The sequence below is a fragment of the Lonchura striata genome, chromosome 6, assembly GCF_046129695.1.
Source record: "Lonchura striata isolate bLonStr1 chromosome 6, bLonStr1.mat, whole genome shotgun sequence".
Taxonomy (NCBI): Eukaryota; Metazoa; Chordata; class Aves; order Passeriformes; family Estrildidae; genus Lonchura; species Lonchura striata.
The window spans coordinates 21627102-21650014 of NC_134608.1; the positions used below are offsets into that span (position 1 = coordinate 21627102).

General features: G+C 40.2%; 1 protein-coding gene across 7 annotated transcripts in view; it reads right to left on the reverse strand.

Annotated features, from left to right (window-relative positions):
* Positions 1-22913, reverse strand: part of NRXN3 (neurexin 3) — a 963379-nt gene that overhangs the window by 861920 nt on the left and 78546 nt on the right. For all 7 annotated transcript variants that reach the window (XM_021542850.3, XM_021542849.3, XM_077784015.1 and 4 more), the window contains exons 3-5: positions 15342-15359; positions 5231-5260; positions 2920-2931 (exon numbers count right to left, since the gene is read on the reverse strand). In XM_021542850.3, coding sequence (XP_021398525.1) covers positions 2920-2931; positions 5231-5260; positions 15342-15359 — 60 coding nt within the window. The remainder of the gene's footprint in view (positions 1-2919; positions 2932-5230; positions 5261-15341; positions 15360-22913) is intronic.

A 22913-nucleotide genomic window follows, 5' to 3' on the forward strand; every position in this document is an offset into this window, starting at 1 on the left:
AAATGAGAAGGCTCTTGTGTAGTTCACACTGAGCACAGCTACTGATGGAAGGAAGGAGCGAGCCATATGCCTTGGAGAAGAACCAGCAGTCTGCAGACTGCACGGGCACTACAGAGTGCCCCGTGCACACCCAGAAACCAGCCTCTCTGGTTGTTCTCCAAGTCAGAGAGGGCATCTTCAATTCTTTGGGTTCTTGGCCCACTGGATTCCATGTGAATTTTGCTATTGCCTTCAAGAAGACAAAGGACTTAATTCTCTGAAAATAGCAGATTCCCACCAACAATACAGACAATTTTCAAAGGGGATGTGAGCCTCAGTAAAAGTCAGATCCAAGCCAAGAGTGATGGTAAGACAAAACCCACATGGTGGAAGGTAACAAAATGGCAAATAACCATTTCCTTAACAAAGACTTTCAAGAGAAAAAATTATATGGAAGAAAGTGATAACACAATAATTCCAGTAGCAAATTAAAGTTGGATATTTGTAATTTCCTTTGATATCATTTACTTCTGGGGAAGTAAACTTAATATAATTGTTCCTTAATTGCCAGTACCTCTCCAGAAGAGAGTCATATTCAGCAATTCTTGCCAAACTAAACAGAAGTCCTTGCTCATCACATATTTACCTCACCTCCATGACTAGCTCTGTACCTCAAATAAGAATTCAATGCATTTAACCTGAAACCTCAGTTCAGGTCAAAATGCAAGTGATATCGAGGTGCTTGTCTGTATCTCAACTACTCCAGCCATTACCCCAGAACACCTACAGTTCATCTTCTTTAATTTTTCAGGAATTTAAAAAAAAAATAAAATCTCCTGAATATTTTAAAAATATAGATGCAGAAAAAGCCTATTTACTGCAGTGGAAACTAATCAAACACTTGCTTTAATTGATGAATGCAAGGTCAAAGACCACTATGCTGTGAATGAGTTTTATGAAATCAAATACATCATATCCAAAATTAAATCAAATAAATCATATCTTTTAGCTACATACATGACATGAGACAGAATTGTTGACTAAAAATGACAAGAATGCCAAAAAACTTGAACCTTCCATGTGAGCACTAAAGGCATCTGGTACCACTTTCTCTATGAGCTGAAGGCCACATGTGAGTTCAAAATTACAGTTTGAGCCCTCTGAAAGCAATGCCATTTTTCACATAGACTGATGGTTTTCTGACAATGTCACTTGCAATAACTAAAGCTAAATTCTACACATAGGGAAGTGAAATTATATTTTCACTCAATGACACAATAAATTACACTTCAGTACATATTAATTAATTGTGGACTATATGTTATAATCCTCATGCCTAGCAGCTCAGTTAGGAGATTTGCCTTGGAGAAGACTTTCAGCTTAGTTCTACACAGGCTGGCCTGAAGCATAAATACCACCCAAGAAAGAACATGAACTAACATCACACAAGACTTGCCCTGATCTACACTGACCCTTAAACCACACTAAGCCATACATCAGCTAACTGAATTATTGGCAGCTGTGTTGAGGCACAGTAACATTTTATATGGCCTGTTTAGAGCTTCAGGTTCTCATTTTTTTTTGCAGTGTATGTATGTGATCATTATGTTCTGATGTTTACCTCTTACTGAGAAGACAGCTCTGAGTACAGCTTAGTTATTACCCTCCATCACCCAAGTTTGGAGAGAATATAAAAAATATTAAATTAATTATTGAAATATTTTTCCAACCTCAAAATAGAACAAATAATATTGATTACATTATGCATTCCATCACAGAGAATTCAACAATACAAAATTGTTAGAAGAAAGCTGGGCATCAGAAAAAGGAATCATACAAATTAAGGTGTTTAATATGTCTTTGTGCTCCCCAGAACTCAGATATTACAATAGTAATTATTAAGCAGAGACTGCTTGTGCCTCAAAAGAAAGTTATTATGAACAAATCCTCTGAGCTCATATACCTCTCAAATTCATAGCTGCACAACCAGTCATTTCATTCCCCAGTGTCGTAGTGGCATGGACACAGCAACATCATCCAACGTGTTCAAATCATGCTAATAAATATATCAGATTTTTCAGTAGTGTATTCATTGGAACAGAGTAAGCCTTAGCATAACAAAACCTTTTAATCTTTCTCATTGGGAAATAGGATCAAAACCAAGATTTTTCTCAAGCCATGTTTATAACTTATCAATCAATCTTTACTTTTCCTTCCAGGCCAGCTGAAGACCCATAGCAAGTTTGCAGCATTTTGCCTTTTAGGCAGTTTTGATAAGGGATGGATTACTGTCCACAGCACACCTAAGACAGGTGTGAACTACTGAAGAGCAGGTTGGAGCCCCAGAGAAGTCTAGCATGCCCTGTGCTGTACTGGGCTGCAAAGGAAATGGACCTCTCTGTTCAGCAGTGCTGATTACTTCTGCTTCCTCTGCAGCTTTTTTGCAACTCAATTTCTCTTTGAAAAACACCTTTGAATAATGGGAAGCAGAGCCAGGGGAAGAAACAATAGCTCAAAAAACCTCCATTGTTGAATAATATTGGACAAGCCCAGGTTCTGCTGCCACCAACACCAACAGAAAAGCTACCAGCAGTGGCATCACTCTAGAGCAAGTGTCAGCAGGGTGAGCTCACAGGCCTACGGCTCTATCCTTGACCAAATTGATGAATCCTTTGCACCCCATCATCATCAGCTACAGATGGCCTGATACTGAACAGCCCATATTTAGTGAGAATAGGGAGAAAATAACACCTCTCAGGAAGGCCTCAAAGCATTAATCTTAATAAATATTTCCTCCATAATTCAATACAAAAGACTGTTAAGAGACTTTTAAAAATAAAAGCATTAAGTTCTAATATGAAACACATTCATAAAAATACACTGTGCCCATCAACAAACATTTTACAAGCAATGAAATCTTAGAAAGAATGTGATCTCTACCTTTACTTCTACCTACAGACAGGAAGGTGTGCATCCAGTTAAGAGAAGGAACAAGAGAGGTGTCCACCATGGAGGAGGCAAAAGAGAAGAGAAGGAGGAAGCATAAAAAACCACAAAAATATGTCACTGGCCATACTTCAAAAAACAAGGAAATGAGCATATTTATCTAGCAGCCAAACCCAACAAAACATAACATCAAGGGAAAAACAAGAGACGCACCACAACTAAAGCACAAAACAAAGCTTAAACCACTGACAGTACAATCAGTAGCTGCCTGGTTAAGCTTTAATTTGATTTTCTACTGAGAAATGCAAACTGCTCATGCAATACCACGCCAGTGATATGCCTCAATCCACGTCAAATTCAAAACAGCAAAGGCAACAACAGACTAGGACAGGAAAAAAATAAATCTCATGGTAATATATTTGCTAAACACATCTCACCTACTAGAGCTAATGTATTTGTATATAATGTTAACATTGCATATTTACTCACACATATATATGTGCATATTTATACCCATCATATTTTTATAGACAGTAAATATTTATCAAAAGGCAGTATCTGTGAGTTTGTTGGCAAGAAAAGAAAAGCCACTGTTCCCTGATGTGTTATAGATATACAAGGGTGGCTGAAGTTGCCAGAAGCCAATAGTTTTCACATTTTTTGCCAGATAAGGGAGTATAGAAAGTGCTGATGACTGACCTAAATAGGTCATGCAAGTCTTCATGAGCCAGCTGGGTTGCAACTTGTAATTTAAATGTCCAAGTGCAACTGTTTACATAATCTAGTGCTAAATCACAATCTACTCCAAAGAAATGTTCGGTGGTTTTGAGAATGAAAATGGCCATCAACTGTTCTGATCACTTTCCAACATACCTTCCTCTGCCAAAACAGCTTGCCATACTCAACTGCATCCTGAGCAACTAGGTCATGCTGAAGGGACCTGTCTGCTGGATGACCCTTCAATAAGCACAACCTCTGAGCCATGAGCCCAGCTGAGCAGTAAGTGGCGACACAGAAGGAGCTCAACGCTTTCCCGAGTTTACTCAGATGCTCCACATGCCAAACACTGTGGCCTTGACCATGGTCACTGTGGTCTTTTCCTACCTTTCCTACCACACAGGGATGTTATGCCATATAGAAACTGATAAGTAAGCCCCTACTTCACTTCTGATTGTTACCTAACCTTTCGTGACCTCAGAGCAGACATCCATCTTGAAAAATAAAATAAAAACTGATTATGTCTCAAGTCTTTCCTCATTTCACTGAGATATATAGAAATTACATCTGTTGTACTCAAGCACCTAATTAATCTTTAGCCTACAGTGGCACTGTGTACTATCTTATTCCTTGGACTGTCTGTCCTCAGATACATGCTTACTTAATGCCGAAAAAGCTTTCACATACAACTAGTCTAGAAAAGCCTTATCAGGCTTTACAGTCAAAACTTACATTTTCTTCCCATAGGCCAAACACCTGGTCTGGTTTGCCTAGTGTACCACTTGCACACACCACGCATTGTTACGTCGTTTCACTCCTGCATTCACAAGACTAGAAGGCATCAGGAGTGCTGCTAACTCCTGTGCACCCGTGCCAGCAAGACACTGGCACTGTCAGAGGCAAACAGAACCACAATTCTCCTCGCTTTACCTGTTGAAACCAGCTTCTTGCACCACACCCTCACAGTGCAAAGTGGGACTGACTACCCCATCCTATCACAGACAATAGATCTGTACCTCTGTGCAGGCTGAAATATTAATGTGATCTCTGATATGGGCCTAGATCCCATTTGTAGCTCAATACGGGGTTAGCCCTGTTGTTCTTCTCAACAATTTTGTTCTGAATGTATTTGAGAATTTTAAATTGCAGACACAGGACTTACAGGCCATTATATGCAAATTTCCCCAGGATTCATAATGAGTTAGGATCATGCCACGAGGGTTATTAACATACTTTTTGTAATAACTGTACTCTTAAAATAAAGACCAACGTTGAGGTCTACATTTAGTAAGCAGAAGTGGGAGTCATTACAGCTGGCACAAGAAAGAAATGGCAAGATAAAGTAATTGGTGGGTTGCATGGAAGAGGGATGCATACCTTTTTACTATCCATGGAATCATTTCATGCTCCCTCCTAGGCATCTCAGACCCAGGTTGACAAGAAGCCTTGGCTCATGGGACACAGAAGCAAAAAATGCAAATGGCTTACTGGCACTCTGTAAGCTTAGTTGCTTTTGTTACGCAATGCAGCAGGGACAAAGCTCCTTCATGATCAGTGACAGAAACAAAGAAAAAGTGGAAGGACTTACCTTGTTCACTCATCATCAGGTGTGAGAGGCCTGAGAGAGAGAGAGAGAGAGACAGAGAGAGGAAGTAAGAGAAAAAGAACAAAACTGGAAAAGAAGCAGTAATGTCCATGCATACTGGTCACGGTCCAATACCCGTCAGGATTGGAGCTCACATACTTGAACTAGACCAAGTATGGCTGTAGCACACAGGGCACAAAAATTTGCAGGCACTGCTCCACACACTGAGCAGGAAAGCATCTGTCACTGGTAGAAAAAATCTGCTGCTCATGGCAGAATTGTGTTTGAGGTTCAGCACATCCCTGGGGGGGTGGCTCCAGAGGCACTGCACACCACTATAGCTAAATGGGCTATGGAATCCAAGGTCTGCAATGACAGACTGCAGTGAGCTGTTGTTCCTCTGGAGAGATACAGAAATAACTTCTCCTCAGCTAGAGACTTTAAATTCAAGATTGCAGTGGTCAGTAAAAGGGATGCCATTATCACACCACACTTGCTTCAGATGAATCCTCTGGTCTAAATGCATACACATACAGAAAGCTATCATTATTGAACATGTGGCTTCATCATGTATTTTTAGGAGTCTATCAACACTGCTCACACTTACTAATTAGACACCAGTACACCAGACATAGCAAGGACTAAAAAAATCACCTGTAACCTATTTAAATACACCTCCACTCCCTTTCTGGGTTCAGTGTCCTAGGACAATGTGCTACTTTATGTCTCTATAGCCAAAGCTACTCTTCAGTTTCATAACTGAAGGTAAAGCAAGAATGCAGCACAGCTCCCCTCAGCAGAGACAGTCATTGCAGATGAGGTTGAAGTGTTTACTTGGGCTGCTCCACTCTGATAATTTATTCTGGTACAAACCTTGTTTGTTTCAATCAAATTCTATATCCAGGCCAATTTTCCAATAGGTTCACTGTACTGTATTCAGACAAGTTTTGTTTATATATTCCGGTATATATATCCACACCCAAGACATTAAGCATGAAGTGACCCATTAATCAATTTTGTGACACAAGATCACAGAACTAACATAACAAAAATCAAGTCCTAGACATTCAAGCCATGAGGAACCCCTTTCATACTTGGTTCCCTGACCAACTTCCCTTAGCTTGATTCCTTCTCACATCTCCTACCTCTCATAGCACTTAATATGGCAGGGCCTTCAATGCATATACACACCACAGACCCCATATTTTAAGTCAGTTTTTTTAATCAAACAAGACTGTGACTTTTTAATTTCATGGAGGCTGAGGTGTCAAATGAATTTATTAGAATGAGAATTTTCAACAAGCAGCATGCTGAGTTTGAATTTGTTTATTCCTTTCTCTTTCATGGTTTTCCTTTGCATTGGCTGAAGAAATCTAAAATCCAGATCATCCTAAGAATATGTTCACCCACAGAGAACTTCAAGCCAGATAAGGGGATTAATAATTGTACAGTCTAAGGAATGCAAATACCTTAATGTTCTTGAAGATTATTATGGATTTAGAAAAATAATCAGAAACATAACATAGGTTTAGATTCTTTTAGGTCTTTCAGCTATAAATAAACCTAGCAGATTTGATACTGTAGGACACTTCTAGTTTAAATTACAAGATATAATTCAGTGAATCATTTGCTCTGCTAGGAGAGTGGGTTGAATTTTTGTCTCTATTTATGGCAACCGACCCCATCATTCTTGACAGGTAAATCTTAGGTCTGATCAAACGGACACTTTAAAGTCACTGTAAAAGGCAGGAAGACAAAAGTATAATTGTTAGGACCTATAACACACAGAATCCCTGTACCAATGCCAAAAAAGTGAAAAGGCTGGAAGGTCTCAGTATGACATGTAGCAGAAGCTGGCTGAACAGGGAGGGGACATCAGATCCAAAGAGGAGATGGAGATCCTGAAGCCTTGTACACTGTGGGCAAGGAAAGTCATACCTAAGAGGCCCAGCATGAACAGGAGCAGCTACTGGGGATGGCAGGGGTTTTGTCCACTTGGACACAAACCAAGAGAAATCCCCAGAGAAGGTTCAAAGCAAGAGCCTACATTAAACAACATAAATCACACCAGAAAAAAATCCATTTTCTCTCCACCAGCCACAGAGGAGCTTTAAAAATCTCAAAAGGTCAGGAGAGTCAACACCCCTTTTTGTCCTTATCCCCAGAAGGCCAATGCCATGTGCCCTATCTACCAGGCACATCAGCCAGATGCATCCCCAAAAGCCCTTTGCCTGAGCTGAGGAGTGAACAATCCCCCAGAGAAATGCAATGTTGAGGCCCCCGAGGCCTTGGTTCAAATACCTGTAAAAGAAAGTATCCCTAAGAAATATTCTGGCACTTTCTGCTCCTTCACAGATTTGAATTACCACAGCAGATTTGAAATACCATGGCACTGGTATTGTATGTACCTCTTGATTTTTCTAGCCCCAACTCAACAATGAAAGCAGGGAGATTAATGAAAAATAATGTCCTCCCCCCACAATGCTACTTTTTCCTTTATTAAAATAGGAAGAAAAAGGAGAGTGGACTTGGAGACAGAACAAAAAAACAGTATTGTATCCTATGTTGTCCATAAGCCGAGACCCTTATCTTAACAAAGAATATCAACAGAATTCCAGATTCATTATTAGATAAATAATAATATAACTAATGAAATAAAATATCTGCTTTTCTCATCTGAAAATATTCCTGCCTTGCATTTTAAAGTAAGAGTGAAAATTAGTGTATTTATCTCCAAGAAAATGTCATTAACAACCAAAACTTCAACCGTTGAGATATAAAATCCATGACATTTTCAACATGTGTACCAAAGGCCTCAAATCAGTCAGAATAAAATCAAGGTGGAAAATGCAAACTGACATAGTTGTCTCACCTTTACATCAGTTTCAAGACATGACAAGATAATAAAACAATTTTCAAATCATAAAAGTCAAAGCCACCTCAAGGTGGAAAGTGGTAACACTTGCTATTGGACTGTAAGAAACTAATATGGCATCCAACAAACAAGTGCAAGAGCTGTAAGAATGGTTCAGACCTGCAAACTAGACCAGATTTTTCCAGATCAATAGGGACACCTATCACCATGCTATTTGGGCAGCAGTCATAAAGAAAAGCAAAATTTTTAGCAGGCTCAGGATACAAATGAACTCATTAGGCCCCAAAGCACATTATTCACATATTGTACCATCAGAATGTTTGTGCTAATAGCCATCTCATTTCAAAAAAATCCTATAAGAAAATGTGGTTTTCCACCTAAACCCAGGTGAGACATGTTTTCCTTTGAATCTTGGATTTTTTCAACAAGAAACTTTGATTATAGTGTCAGCTATAAGGAAACCCAGCCAATGTAGAACTTGGAAAAATTGATAAAAATCGGCATGAGATCTAGTAGCCAAGGGATTTCATGCTTCTTCTAAACCAATTTAGTCATCCTTATAATAATTTACTGGCTGGACAGAAGTGATGCCCAACAAAAATAGTGTGTAGTAAGTAAACCTGGAAAAGGTTTAGGAAAACTTCAGAAATAAATGGCTTATCCACCTGTAAAGAAATTTTATGTCAAAATCAAGAATATGGAGACTTTCTATTCCTGAGCCTCAAACATGAGTGACAATAAGGACAAGCACATGGCTTCAGAAGAAAACTCTCAATAGGTTTTTTAGATAAACATCTGCTTGTACTCAGCCTCTCGAGGCCCAGCTTCTTTGAACATTCAGCAGTAATGTGAAGAGAAAGGAGTCTGTTTCTTCAGACCATCAGTTTGTTATTAAGATAATATGTCCATTGCTGAGGGCAGACAGACCCAAACTCTGCTCTCTGGACATGATTTATGCCTGCCACAACTGACTTTTCCTATTTAGGTCTGGGAGGCTTTTTTAATATTTCTTTAACCTACTACCCAATCAGTATTTTCTTAAAGTTTAAAATGAAGTGCCCTTGATCTCCAAGAAATTCAAATTACATTTTTTTTAAAAATTGCAAGCCATCTGCTTTCTATATCAAAATAGTAAAATTAAGTGGCTCTAATTGTACAAAGTACCAAGGGCTAACATTGGATTCTTATGAAGCCAGAAGGACATTTTTAAAAGTAGCTTCAGAATACAATGCTGTGAAAGAGCAATGTAGTAACAGCAGTCCTCATATTTTACAGTTTGCTAGGGGCAATTTTCAGTGTGGAGGAGAAAATAAGGGAAACCTTGGAAACAATTTGAATCCTGCTCCCTCCCATCCCATTAGTACTTAGCAGTTAAAATGAAAAATAAAGGTACAAAACATAAGAAGGTGAGGATAGCACAAAACACAGCTGAGAATGACAAGTGATTGCAGCAACAAAGGAAGATAGACTCGTTCATCTAGTTAATTATAGCTTGTCCTGTGCTACTGGGCCCATGATCTGGGGGTGTGCACGTGTGCGTGGGTGTGCACGCACTGCTGAATTGCTCTGTTATGGCAGGCAGCCTCAGTATTTCCCTTTTAATGATGCTACCAAATGATTAGCCCAAAAGCTCTTAATGAGTGGGAAAAGAGACTGCCAGGCAGCAGCAGCAACCCAGATCTCCCCTGGGGCAAGTTTGCCCAGTGAGGATCTTTTTTCAGGGTATCAGGCTGCATGACCCATTCAGACAATAGCAGGGCCAGCTGCAGTGTAGGTCTGAGATAGGACACCAGACCCTCTAGTCTGGGATAAGCACAAAATCCTTTATGGCAAAGCTGAAGAAAAAATCATGCAAACCAGGGACTCCTCCAGACATAAAATTACATCCACTATAGAGAAGAGCACTCAGATGAGTACTGGAGTCTGTTGTTTTCACCTCCTTTCCAAATATCCTGAAAGTAGCAGTTCCTTAAGAAATAGGCTTTTCTCTGCTCTGAGCCTCATACCCCAGCTCTATTGGCCATTCCCTTTTCTACTAGGGAAGAGAGTTGACAAGCTCTTTGTCTTCCATGTGGTCTTCATAAAATAGGTATCTTGAGTTTCTCTAAAACCAAAAGTCCAAAAAAAAAATTCTGTGAGGATCCCCAGGTACCAAAAAAGAGGACATTCCAGCAGGGCCAAACAATGGGACTCAGAAGAAGCAAAACCCTTGTCTTGAGAAATGTGTAGAATGGAAAAAGAAGCAAAATCATTCTGCAGCCTAGTTCAGACCTTTTACCTGCTAGACAGGTCAGCTCTGCCAAGAGGGTAACCTGATTTCTTGGCTGTTGGTGTACATGGGGACTATTCTTTTCTAGCCAGCAAAGCGGTAGCACAGGCTGGGGAGGTCAGCTCTGTTTGATTCAACCATGACATGCATGACAGCCAAGGGGCTGCTCTCAGGCCCCAGCAGTGAGCCCAGCCAGGAGTGCAGTTTTGTTATTGTAGCCGCAGGCCCACTTCCAATCCAATTACACACAACAGCTGTGCTAGCTCCTCTTTCCCATCCCCTTTTCTTCCTCTGCTATGTAATTCCAGGATAGGTTTTGTCACTATCAGGAGCAGTGAGTCAGGGTGAATGGCATCCACTTTGAGTGATCAAAGGAATAGGAACATGAGATAGAAACCAAAGAGAAAGTTTTTTACCCCAACATCTATGGAAGCAATAGTGGAAAGAAAAACATACTATCTCCTTTGACTCCCAGCAGAAACAGTATTCTGACATTCCATGTGGCATTCTCCTGTAAGCATTTGAATAGGAAGGGTTACAAAAATGGTGGTGTTTGAAAACATGAAAACAAAACATGCAAGTGTTTGCAAAGATGGCCACATGCACAAGAGAATGTGAGAGTGCATGTGGAGGACCTGAGAGTGAATGCATTTTATCTGATCCACAAAATGCATATCACTGCAAATCAGAGCACCCAATCAAGTAAGCGCAAAAGTTGAGAAAAGAACTGTTAGACATGGAATATAATTCTTCAGCTTAGAAAATATAATCTCTGACAATATATATGATTGAGATAAAACCCCAACTGAGACAGAGAAGGTGAACAGGAAATGTATTTTTCTTTATTTGTGGGAAACACAAAAAATAGGATCCACTGAATTAAATTCTCAAGTAACAGGCGTAGAAACAACTGAAATAAAGTACTTTCTAGATTTCAATGATTAAACAGTGGGACTTGTTAGCACAGGATAAGTGGAGTTAAAAAATACAAGTGGATTAAGAAAAACAAAGACTGGATATATCCAGAAAAAATATGCCCATCAATGACTGCAGAACACAATCTGGATGCAACATCAGGTCAGAAAGTCCTTAAAACAGTAATTACCAGGAAACACAAATGTATTGAGACAAGACCTATGCTATCATAGTTTCTTAAACTTCCTCCAAAGCATCTACTTTCATAAAAAGATACTTCTAGGGTAGAGGAATGCTTGCTCTCACCCTAGTGATTACTACTACCATATTTTTGCAAATGGTTTTGTATGCAACTAAAATCATTCACATTCCAGTGTAAGAAAATCACATTAGGGAAGAGAACCTGTGCAAAGGTCATGAAATAATCAAAATAATGGTGACACCTATGAAGAACCCAAGTTCATACACACTGGCTTCAAACTCCTTATGAGTGGCATTGACAATATGGCATAAATGGAATCTGACTCTGATCTAGTACCTCCAGCAAACAGGAAACCTCAGATGGGCCAACATCCATCATTTTTATGGGCCAAAAGCAGAGTTTTCCTTTAAGGAAGCAGAAGCCAGCATGCAGGTACTGCTTAAATGACCCTATGACACAGAGTAAGGGAGACCAGCTATAACAGCAGACCTGAGGCGAAGAAGGGAAAAAAGGATTTAAAGATGGTATTTGAAAGATTAAAAACCTGGATCAAAAATGTGCTACATTTCAACAATATCTGTGTTTTTATGAAGGATTTTTTCAGGTAAACAAGGAGTAATTTTTCCTCTGGGAAGTACCTAGGTAATGTCTACTGTGTTTTGTCCATTCAGTTCTATGCAAACTAGTCAGCAGTAAAATAATGACAGCCAAATGTCCAGAACTGAATCTCTTAGCCTCCTACCCCATAAACATTTAAAAATCTCTCCCACAATAGGAATAAGCATGGTATGAATAGGAAAAGTAGTATTTAGACTCTGACACCCCCCTCCCCAGGTATGAGTAACAGCCTCCATAACATCAAGAAATCATATTTAGTCCTTTCTCCTGCATATATTCTTTCACTTAACAAAAAAAAAAAAAAAAAAAAAGTGAGAGCATATAACTTTCTCTTTGATGTACTGGTCTTTTTCCAACTACTTATCTTTCAGAATCTATACCACTGGTAAAGAATAGAAGGTGCAAAGAAAGAAGCAGATATTGTACAGAAGTGACAGAGACATCCATTCTGGTCTGTGCTGCATGCCACTTCCCAGTCAGGCACTTAAACTCTGTACTAAGGCTCTTAAACTCCATAATATTCAGCCCTAGAACTCAAACCAGATTGTGGATGTGAGGTGAGGCTGTAGCTATAACCCCAAAGGGAAAACTTAAGTACTGAAAGAAGCTATTTCTCCTCTACATGACACAAGGAGTCAGTGACCCAGCCAAGTGCAGACAGCAACAATCCCAACTCCGGGGCGTTGTTCAAAATGTGGTGTTGTTTTATAACTGAGGTGTTACATTTGCAGGAAAGGTGGGCTGACATCTGACAAACTTTTTTATATGTGAAATGAGCCAGATGGGATCAAGTTTGCTCTTGAAAAGAATACGGCAATGAGCCCCTGTTGCTGGAGGGTTCTCCTTCACAAGCAGAGACCTCACATCCAGGAAAGGCTTATGCTACACATTTCTGTTTACTTTAAAAATAGTCCTCTTTGCACCTTGGAGTAACTGCACCCAGCAGAACTCTGCAGTACCCACAGCTGCCAGGTCCAGCCTATTCACAACTACTTCCTCTTAGTGGGAAATGAGTTTGAACCAATCTATTCAACAATAATGAATACTTATTTAATCAATGGGCTCTTTACAACCCTTCTGCTGCCTGTGGGTAGTTACCACAAGCACATAAAATCCATTATTTGTCTTTCAAACAGTAGACGGTTAAAGTAACCATTTTGATAGGGGCCTGAGGCTCTGTCCTTGCAATATAGATAGCTAGATGGCCAATTAGCTCTGTTCTTGCAATATAGATAGCTAGATGGCCTGCATAGCTTAGCAGAGGAGAAGCATAGACCAGCCCTCCACCCCACCTCCAGAGGTCCCTGTCACTACCCAACCCCACAGCAGTGCCAGTGCACCTCCTAGGGCAAGACGAGCAGAGGGATGAGACTGACAGGAGTAAACAATGACAGAGCCTTGTAATGAGGTATGGGTAATTGTCAGACTGAAAATGTACAGATGACTGAGAGAACATATGAAAAAGCATTCATGTATCACTAAAAATCCACATGTGACTAAAAATCCACATGAGAAAGCACAGAGCAGTCCTGAAAACAAGAACACGTGTATGAGCAATGGGAAGAATAAAAGATGCACATCCAAGCATAAATCATGAGACTGCAGGACAATAGGGCAGAAGAGCACAGTCAGAGAGCAGAAGGATGGACCGCTCCATGGTGCCCACACTAACAGCAGTAGAGTCCTGTACTGGTTGTGCTACCTCTGCCTGGGCTCCTACCAGTGGTGCTGTCAGCTCCTGCACACCAAGAGATGTCCCTGATATTATCTGAGGCAAGGCTCATTATCAGTGGAATATCATGTGTGCTACTGGTAGAGCAGAGCAAGGCCAAGCTTTCCCAATTCCTCTGCCACACACATCAACACCTTCAGGATGTCGTGGAGAGACTTGTAACTCCGCTTTTGGTGCAGGGACTGTCAGATCCTGCCAAGGCAAGAGGAAACAGGAGTTCCTGGACACCTCAGACTGGGGAAGAGCTGGTGCAGTTTCAGCCTCATAGATAACTGAAAAGATTGCACATCAAAGTTAACAGAGTCTTCTTCTTTCCAAAGCATGCCAGGTGACGTTTGCCACCACTCAGCCACTTCCATTGCCACTGCTGTCAGTTCAGATGCACACAGAATGCCAAAGTTCTCAGCAGAACAAAAAGGTAGCTGATGAGAGAAGCCAAAAGGCTAAACATGCCAGGAAAATACCCAAGTGATGGGTATTCAGGCCCTCCCTGCATCTCTGGACTGATGCACACAATCTGATTATCCAAGTGTAGAAAAGAAGCAAATTGAACAGAGAACACATTACAGATCCAGATAACTCATTCCAGGTTAGATTTAGCAAAAGTGATGCAGAAAGCTGAGAAGGAAAAGAGCTTTGACTTGACCATTATCCGATTCCAACCAGAGCAATATAGGGTGGTTTCTTGGGGTCTCATTTCTATTTCAGATAATGATAAAGCAGGTGGAACTGCCTGCCTAAGTGTGAAGTAAAAATTTGTTTCTAAAGTTTCATAGGCAACAGAATGTGGACTAAAGGGCCTAGTCCATCTAATATTTGTAGCTGAAGCTGGGAGACCCTGATCCTGTCAACAATGAGACAGCAAACGGAGGAGGGAGGTTTGGAGTTCTCTGTGGTAACATACACTATTGTGAAAGAACTTCACATCTAAACAAGCACACGAAACATACATTCATTTTTCCTTTCAAATCATTTGTGCTCTGGTGAGAATAAAATTTGATACCTAAATAAGCTCACACATTCAGATTCAGCCAGAAAGATACTCACTGGTTTATAAAAATGTAAAATAAAAAAAAATTTTAAAAAACCCAAATTTTTTTAGTAGAACTGAAATTCAGCATGTTATCAGTGGGAGTAGCAAATGGAGTAGACTGCAGTAGGAGAAAGAAAATTACTAAAGTAGATTTTCACACCAGACTACACACAGATGTATCAGAAATAAATTGTATATAATGCACTTTTTAGTGCCAGGTTCAATTAGTAATACTAACAACCATTCTTAATGTAATTTTCATTAAGAAAACATCCCTTTAACTGACCAACACAACGTAGCTTCTGAAGAGGGAAGTTTGTGACCTTTGCTACTATGAAGACCTTCTTTTAGCAAAGCCTGTGCAATCCAGACCTTGTGATGTCCAGCAGGAAGCAGGATGAGACCTGCCTTGGTAACTTACCACCACTCCTTAAGGATCAGCCTTTCAGCTCAGCAAAAGTAACACTTACCTGGAATATGATTGACATCTGTCGAGGTGTGTTCATGGCAAGCAGAAGGGAGAAAAGAAAGAGAAAGAAAGAGAAGAGAAAAAAAGCCATTAGAGATGCACACAGCAACTCAGCATCCTTGCATGGAAATCAATTTCATGCAAAACCAGAAGTAATTAGGTTTGTTTGAAGGCCACCCATCTGCATCCAAGCACGCCACCATGCAAGGGAGGAGGCACTGGCTCCTTCTCCACTGTGCATGTAAAAGTGAATCCACCATCATATCTGTCCGGAGAGAGTTCCTGGAATCAGATAGAACCAAGCCAAATCAGTTCCTGTAAGAATATTAGTTAAAATATTCTATGTTTTTCACACACACAAATGCAAAAGAGAGAAACCAAAACCAACCTGCCTGTAGAAGGCTTCTATATCACATAAATTCAAGCAAGTTTCCAGAAAAATAGAAAAGAACCTGCTCCCCTTTTATAGGGGCCATGTGAATTTATGACCAGGTGTAAGACAAACCACATAGTCCCAAAGTCTAGAAGAGAGCCCATTCCTTTTCATTCTTTCTGCCCATCATCTCCCAAAAACCATCCTTCATTGCAGACAGTAATAAAGGTGGGGGAGAAGGAAGTGTGCCAGAGCTCTGCATATACTCTCTTTCAAAAGATTATAAATTCAGGAAAAGTGTCATTTGATACTTTTTCTCTCTGTGGTATAAGACCACATTTGAGAACCAATCACATAAATCTCAAAATAAATAAGTCCTTTAAAAAGGGAGGAGCAAGACGGTGTAATTCATAGTATTGATAACAGAGAAGGCATATATTTGAATGTACTGTTTTGGGAAGAGCCCACCAATCCCAAAGAAAGTACTTCAACAAAATGCTTCTCATAACTTTTTTTGCATGACAAGTTTAGTCTTTCTCTGAATAAGCTACACTTACCATAATACCAAGAGGAAGAATCCCCTGAAATCTCATAGGGTTAGATTAATATTTTCCTTACAACTAAACCCTCAAAAAAAAAAAAAAAAAAAAAAAAAAAAAAAAAAAAAAAACAAACAAAAACTTGCTTGAGGAAACAGAGAGACCAGGTCCATAGACAGCATTCTCCCCTGGAAGCTTGTACCCACCAGGAGTGGGCTGGTGGAGTTATCACCTTCCAGTAAAGCTTCAAAGAAATACATTCATGATCTGGACTACAGATGCCAGACTACTTCTGCCACAAATCCAGGAGCATGACATACTGAGTGCACTGGCTTCATACTAAGGTTTAAGGCTATATTCTTCTTCTCCCAGTGTGCCCTCCAATTTCCATCAGTATTCCACCTTCCTGTCCAAACCCACTGTGCTCCTGTGAAACTGGTGCCACTTGTTCTCTTGTTCTCCTGAGACACATGCAATTCAGTGATGAGTGAGTCCCATGCATGCTGCTTTTTGCTTATCACTCTTTAATGGCTCCAAAACCATTTGAAGAAAAGTCTCTGTGGAACATCAAACTATACCTTCCCGCCCTAACAACGCAAATAAAACAATGCATGAAGAGGGGAGGGACTGTTGCATCAATTCATTTAAATTCCATAGCTTTTACTGAACATATATGGCAGATTTGATGTGGATTATTTGCTGCCTCTCCTCTTTTAACCCATAATTGCATCTAAGAACCAGTGTCTTGGTTTGCAGGCCTAGAAGTACAATAAGCACAGAAAATTTACCTGAAAGTAATTCCTTTTAGGTAGGAAAAGAAAACAAGTGTCAGGTAGCAATGCAGGCACTGAGGATGGAAAGCAAAAGAAGGTGATAGCGGGGCAGAAGGAAGGAGCAGACCCTTAAACACCACTCCAGGATGTGAACATGATGACAAAGAATTTACAAGTCCACTGCTAGGAGCAGTGTTAAGTTGATGCGCTGCTTGGGAAAAATCAGTGGCAGTCAGAGATGATCACAGATCTCAGAAGAGGTAGAAGTGATTACCATACGGTACTGCCAAGGTTTTGAAAATCCAGCATCTGCTTGAAATTCTATTCTAAGCAGGTAAAAAGTTTTCAACCCATGTTGTCCTCTCAGCCTCCCTGCACACCTGACAATGGAGCAGGCACTGCTGCAGTCCAGGCAATCAATGGGGGCCTGGAACAGCAGGCGGCATCACCAGGATGCCTCTGCTTCAGCAGGAAATCTGTGGGATGGCTGGGGAATAAAAATTACCAGCAGATAGAAAGGGCAAAGGAAAGAGCTAGCCAAGGGTTAGCAAGGGATAAACACATTAAGCAAATAAGAGAAGAGGCAGTGGGCTGTAACTGATGATACACTGCTTGAAATAATACTTACTTAACTGTGCAAGAATTAAACAGGTCATGAAGGTGTTAAAAGGCAAATGATAAAGTGCTAAAAGCTAAAATAAGCATATCTAAAATTTAATTTCTCAATGGCAAGTAACAGCAAGGGGATTTCTTTTTACCTGTCTTTTTTTGTGCCAATGTCCCTAAGAGCAGGCATGCCCCATCCCGACTGATTTAACTCTTAGGTTTTTTTTGCTGTATCCTTTTTTGCAAAGTTTCCACCCGAAACTATTTCTTTATACACTAGTTGCACCACTAAAGTCACTGGTTGCATCTCTGTGAAACTTTCACAGTACTTACCTACATGGCAGCCTGGGTCATTAGTGTTACTTCCCATACTAAATGCTGAAGGAGTTTCTTGTATTGCAGACACCCCCCCATGTGGTATCTGCTGGCAAATGCTGATTTCCAAATGGTGATACTATTTGCTTTTTAGTTTAAAACAACAAGAGAAAGCACTGCTTTCTCTGTGAAGACAAAAAAATGACACATAACCAGTCAGTCCTCACAAAAGACCCTACAATAAATACCACTGTGGCATACAAGTGAAACTGCCATGCAAGTCACTGAATCACAAAGCACAGGATATTCTGGGTTAGAAGTGATCCACAGGGATCATCAGGTCCAGCTCCTGGCTCTGCACAGCACTATGCCCAAGAACCACACCATGTGCCTGACAGATTTGTCCAAATGCCCCTTGAGGTCTGTCAGGTTTGGTGTTGTGACCACCTCCTTGGGGAGCCTGTTCCAGTGCCCAAACACCAAGCCTGAGTGAAAAAAAAATATTAAATTTTAAATATTTTTTTAAATGTTAAATGTAAGTCCTCATGGGAAACACCATCATACTTTTGCAGTGTGGAATCTTACTCCATTTTGGTTCACAATTGAAACTGTGGCTGCATATATTGACAAAAGGGACCCACCATACCTTATGGATGCTGGCTCTACAATTAGGAGACATCTAATGCCTTGAGAAAGTTAAATAACAGAGATGGCATGTAGCTACTGGGACCAGATCTGGGGACCTAAGATGACTTTCCTTCAGACCCTGCCATCTGAGATGTTCTTCCAAATTCTCTTTATGTTTTTCTGTTTTGTCTACAATAGGACTGTTTAAAAAATAAAAACAATAGGAATGTTTCCACTCTCTTCCATTAGCACTACCTTCCTCCAACTACATAGACCTCCTTGCTGCCACAGGGACTGAGGAGGCAGAGCATTCCAATTAAGGAGGAAGCACGCAAAACCCATGGCCAACAAAAAAATTCAGTGACCATGGGATTCACTGCCACATAGATGGAGGTTTCTCCACTTCCTTCAGCTCAGAGCAGTTCAAACACAGAAAGGTCTGCCTCTTAATGTAAGACAAGGCAGAGCTTGCTTTATTCTATACACAAGAGTCCATTTATTGCTCCTTTGTAAAGGGCTGAGCCGCAAGCCAGTAGTGTTTGCTTTTGTTCTTTGATGATAATAGCTGTGTTGAAAGAGGGATCAGCAGGGCCGCTGCCTTTGTCTGGTGCAGCCCCAGCCATCTATCTAGGTGGGGTGGAGGATGAAGGGGAGCAGGGGGAACAAAGCAAATGTTATAGCTCAGATCATTTCCATGCCTGTACAGGAAACATCTGAGGTGTTTTTCACTCTAACATTTTTAACATAAAGTTTAGCAAAAAAGGAAAGGTATCATGACAGCACACTTCTCTCTCCAGATGGAAAACAAAGACAACATAAACTTTCTGAAGGCACAAGCCCTACCAATACACATCACCCTGATTTAAAGAGACCTACTTTTATTTCCATCTCTGCAATCCATTCAGTCTTGTCCCCTGCTTTGATGTGCTGTCTTCTGGCAGCTAAACTGTGAACTGAATTCACAAGTTACAAACAAGCTGGCAGGTAGAAGCCTCCTAGGTTAAGTGGAAATAGGCACCTAGAAGTGAATGGCATTAAAGTTCTCCAGCATCACTCTCCAGCATTCTCTTACTGCTCTCACTCCGAACAGCAGTGTACAGAGACGACTGAGGAGCAGGCAGAAACTGGAGAGAGGAGGAGGGCAAAAGCCATAAAACTTAGAGGCATTTTTTGTCATAGGAGACCCACTCCCAAATGTGAGGAAACCCAGCTTTTAGACTCAAAAATTACCACACTCTGAAGATTATTCAGATATTGACACCTGAAACAGCTTTTCTAAAGTAGATTTGGCTCTCATCATTCTGCAAATACAGAAATGGATATGGGCAGAGTCTCACTGACAGAAGCATGACTGGTTGGGAACTCAGGCACTTAATTTGACATATTTTATATATATTTGTGTGTATGCATATCTATATATATATATAGAAACCATTCAGACCATCTATTGATGCATTTATGGCAGTCAGTGAAATGATTCAAAAGATACATGATGAGCCAGCCTGAACTCCTCAAGTGTGGTAGTAAGAGATGTTGGTGACTCACAACTGGGTGATTATCTCCTAAGCGAGCTCTGATGGAACATTTTAACAATATAAAAAGCTGCATTTTTATTCATCTGGAAACACATCAAACTGGCAAAAGCAAATTCCTCACTAATTTAATATTTTATCAAATAATGTGTTAATTTCACATGCTGATTTGGCAAGTGGTCTCATTCTACCCTAATCTGGTCTGTTATGGTGTCAGAGTCCAGGACATCCCTCTGGCTGCCCTGGCTGTCTCAATACCCTGGTATGAAGTCAAAAACATCTGTGGCTTTGATTTTAGCCTGTGTAAAAAGTTGCCAACTTTGTATGAGGAATTACAAGCCACAAGGGTTTGAGTAGTGTGATAGTTGAATTAACACAGGGTGGAAAAGTAGAAATTTGAGGTTTTTAGAATGTAGTTCAAGGGGTCAAGATGGAAGAATTTGGGCTTGTCCTAGCCATCTTCTCCTTCTTGTCCTCCACGTCTTGGTGTGATGGTGACACTTTTCTATTGGTTTAAGGTAGAGACACACTGTCTAACATAGATGATAGCTATTGGCACAGTATTGTAAATATCGTACACGTAATTTTGAGTGTATAATGTAAACGCCACCTGAGGCGGGACACAGAATGTCATGACCTCCTTGCTAAACAGAACTCAGCAGGTCAGAGAAAGAATGTTATAGATAAGAAAGAATAAACAACCTTGAGAAGCTGATCCTACATATTCAGACTCCTCCTTTGGCTGCACGGGCTGGGAAACAAGGACTTTCACAATCTTGGGGTCATCCCAGCACCACCCTGAGATTATGGCACAGATGAACACATGGTCCTACTTCACCTCCTACAGACTCTTCTTTCTCTTCAGTACACAGTGGTTCAAAACCATCAGCAATGGTTAAAGCAACTCAAAAGCAAATAGCATCCCCATTGTATAAACACTTTATAACAAAATTTGCTTGGGTAAAGAGGGACTCGGTAATGAGATCAGTTCCCCACATTAGCACATCCCTGGACACAGCGCTGCCACTGGACAGATACTTCGAAGATTGTTGTGTTTGTGGTTAACCAAAGTTAAAATCTTAGCTCCATTGAATCCATAAATTATTTGAAAATTACTTTAAGACTGACATGACTTTCATTCTTGATGCTTACTTAACATCTTTTGTTTTATACTGGTAGTAGGATGCATCCCTGGTGTCCTTCTAATTATTCCAATGGGATTAATTTGCTAAATATTTAAGATGCTAGATGTTTAGGATACTGAAACAAATCCAAGACCACTCCAGCCTATGATGTCTGTCACTGAGCAACACTGGGATCATGAAGAACTTCAGAGTACTAGCAGGTGTAGGCCTTATTGTCTCACTCCAGAAGAATAGGACCCTGTAATTTGTGTTAATGGAGTGTTGAACACTTCTGATTTTATTCAGTAGAGATAAGTGGTGACACATACACAAACAAGTTCATTACAATCAATTACATTTCTCTGTGTTCTTTGTCCTATGGGATCTCTTAGGCTGCCAGCCTCTTGGGAATAGTATTCACTTGATACACTGCATAGAATTGCATACATTTGTGGTACTGTGCCTTTGCACAGCTAATACTTGGGATCCCAAAGCACTTATTAGCTGTGAATATAGGACTCATTCATCCAGTACTGAAAAGCAGCCAGCTCTGAAGTGAAAGAGACAGATGTTTAACAGCTTATAGGAATACCATACAGCAGTTTAGCATGTCAGAATTAGAACAACAAAAATTACTTAAAGAGGCAGAATGAAGCTTCACTGATTCTACTAAAATTGTGATTTTAAAGCACTCATGATTTAAATGAGGTGAAGTGATTTGATTTCAAAACTTATCTGAATTACAGTGATTTGAGGCTGCCAATCCTTTTTTCCATACTGTGCACATTAATGTTGTGGGCAGCCTAACCTCTACATGGGGTGAAATGTGAGGTCAACTGACCTATGTCCAAGTACATCACTTTCTAACGTATAGGAAATTTGAGTGGAGCCTTTATCTACTAAGAAAAATTAAGCCTTTACCTTAAGGGGCCAAGTTCTCTCCTCTCAGGGAACCAAGACATGCAGGCAGAATGTGTGCTCAAGCTAGCTGGGGTGACATTGGCAAACCACTATGGTTTTGCTACTCTTATGTGGCCATATAGGAAAGGGCTTTCATATCAACATGGTATGGATTGATTAAGTATGTTTGCTGCTTTCAGAAACCAATGCAGAGTTACTTGACTCCAGTAAGGAAAAAAAAACTTAGAAAAACAAATTCCTAATAATCCCTCTAATTAACTCTGTGTCATTACTATTCTTAGATAAAGTTGCTTGCTGATTTCACAGCTTTCAGTGAAAGTATCATCCTCTCCCACACATCCTAACAAATATGCTCATGTACATTCCTCAGCGCCTTGCTAGGGGAAAGTCAATAGTTATGTATACCACTACTAGCCAAAATCCAACTGGAATTTAATTACTCTGTGCCCTCCAAACAATCTGTTGATCTTTACTTAAGCTGCCTAGATACAGTGCCTGAGCACTCCAGGAGGAAATTTCTCTGTATTTCATCCTAGGTGTCTGGGCACTGGACAAAATAGAGGATTTGCTCCCTGCTATTTTGCACAACATCTTCATGTGTCTACATTCAGCCAGTCATGATCCCAGTCTTGTGGGGAACACAAAGATACATAACTGTATAATTTCTGAAGGGCAGATGCAAGCAGAAAAAAAGTGTCCTTCATATTCTCCATAGAGAGAATGAAAATAAACTTATGATGATGTTTTAGCTTAATGTCAGAAA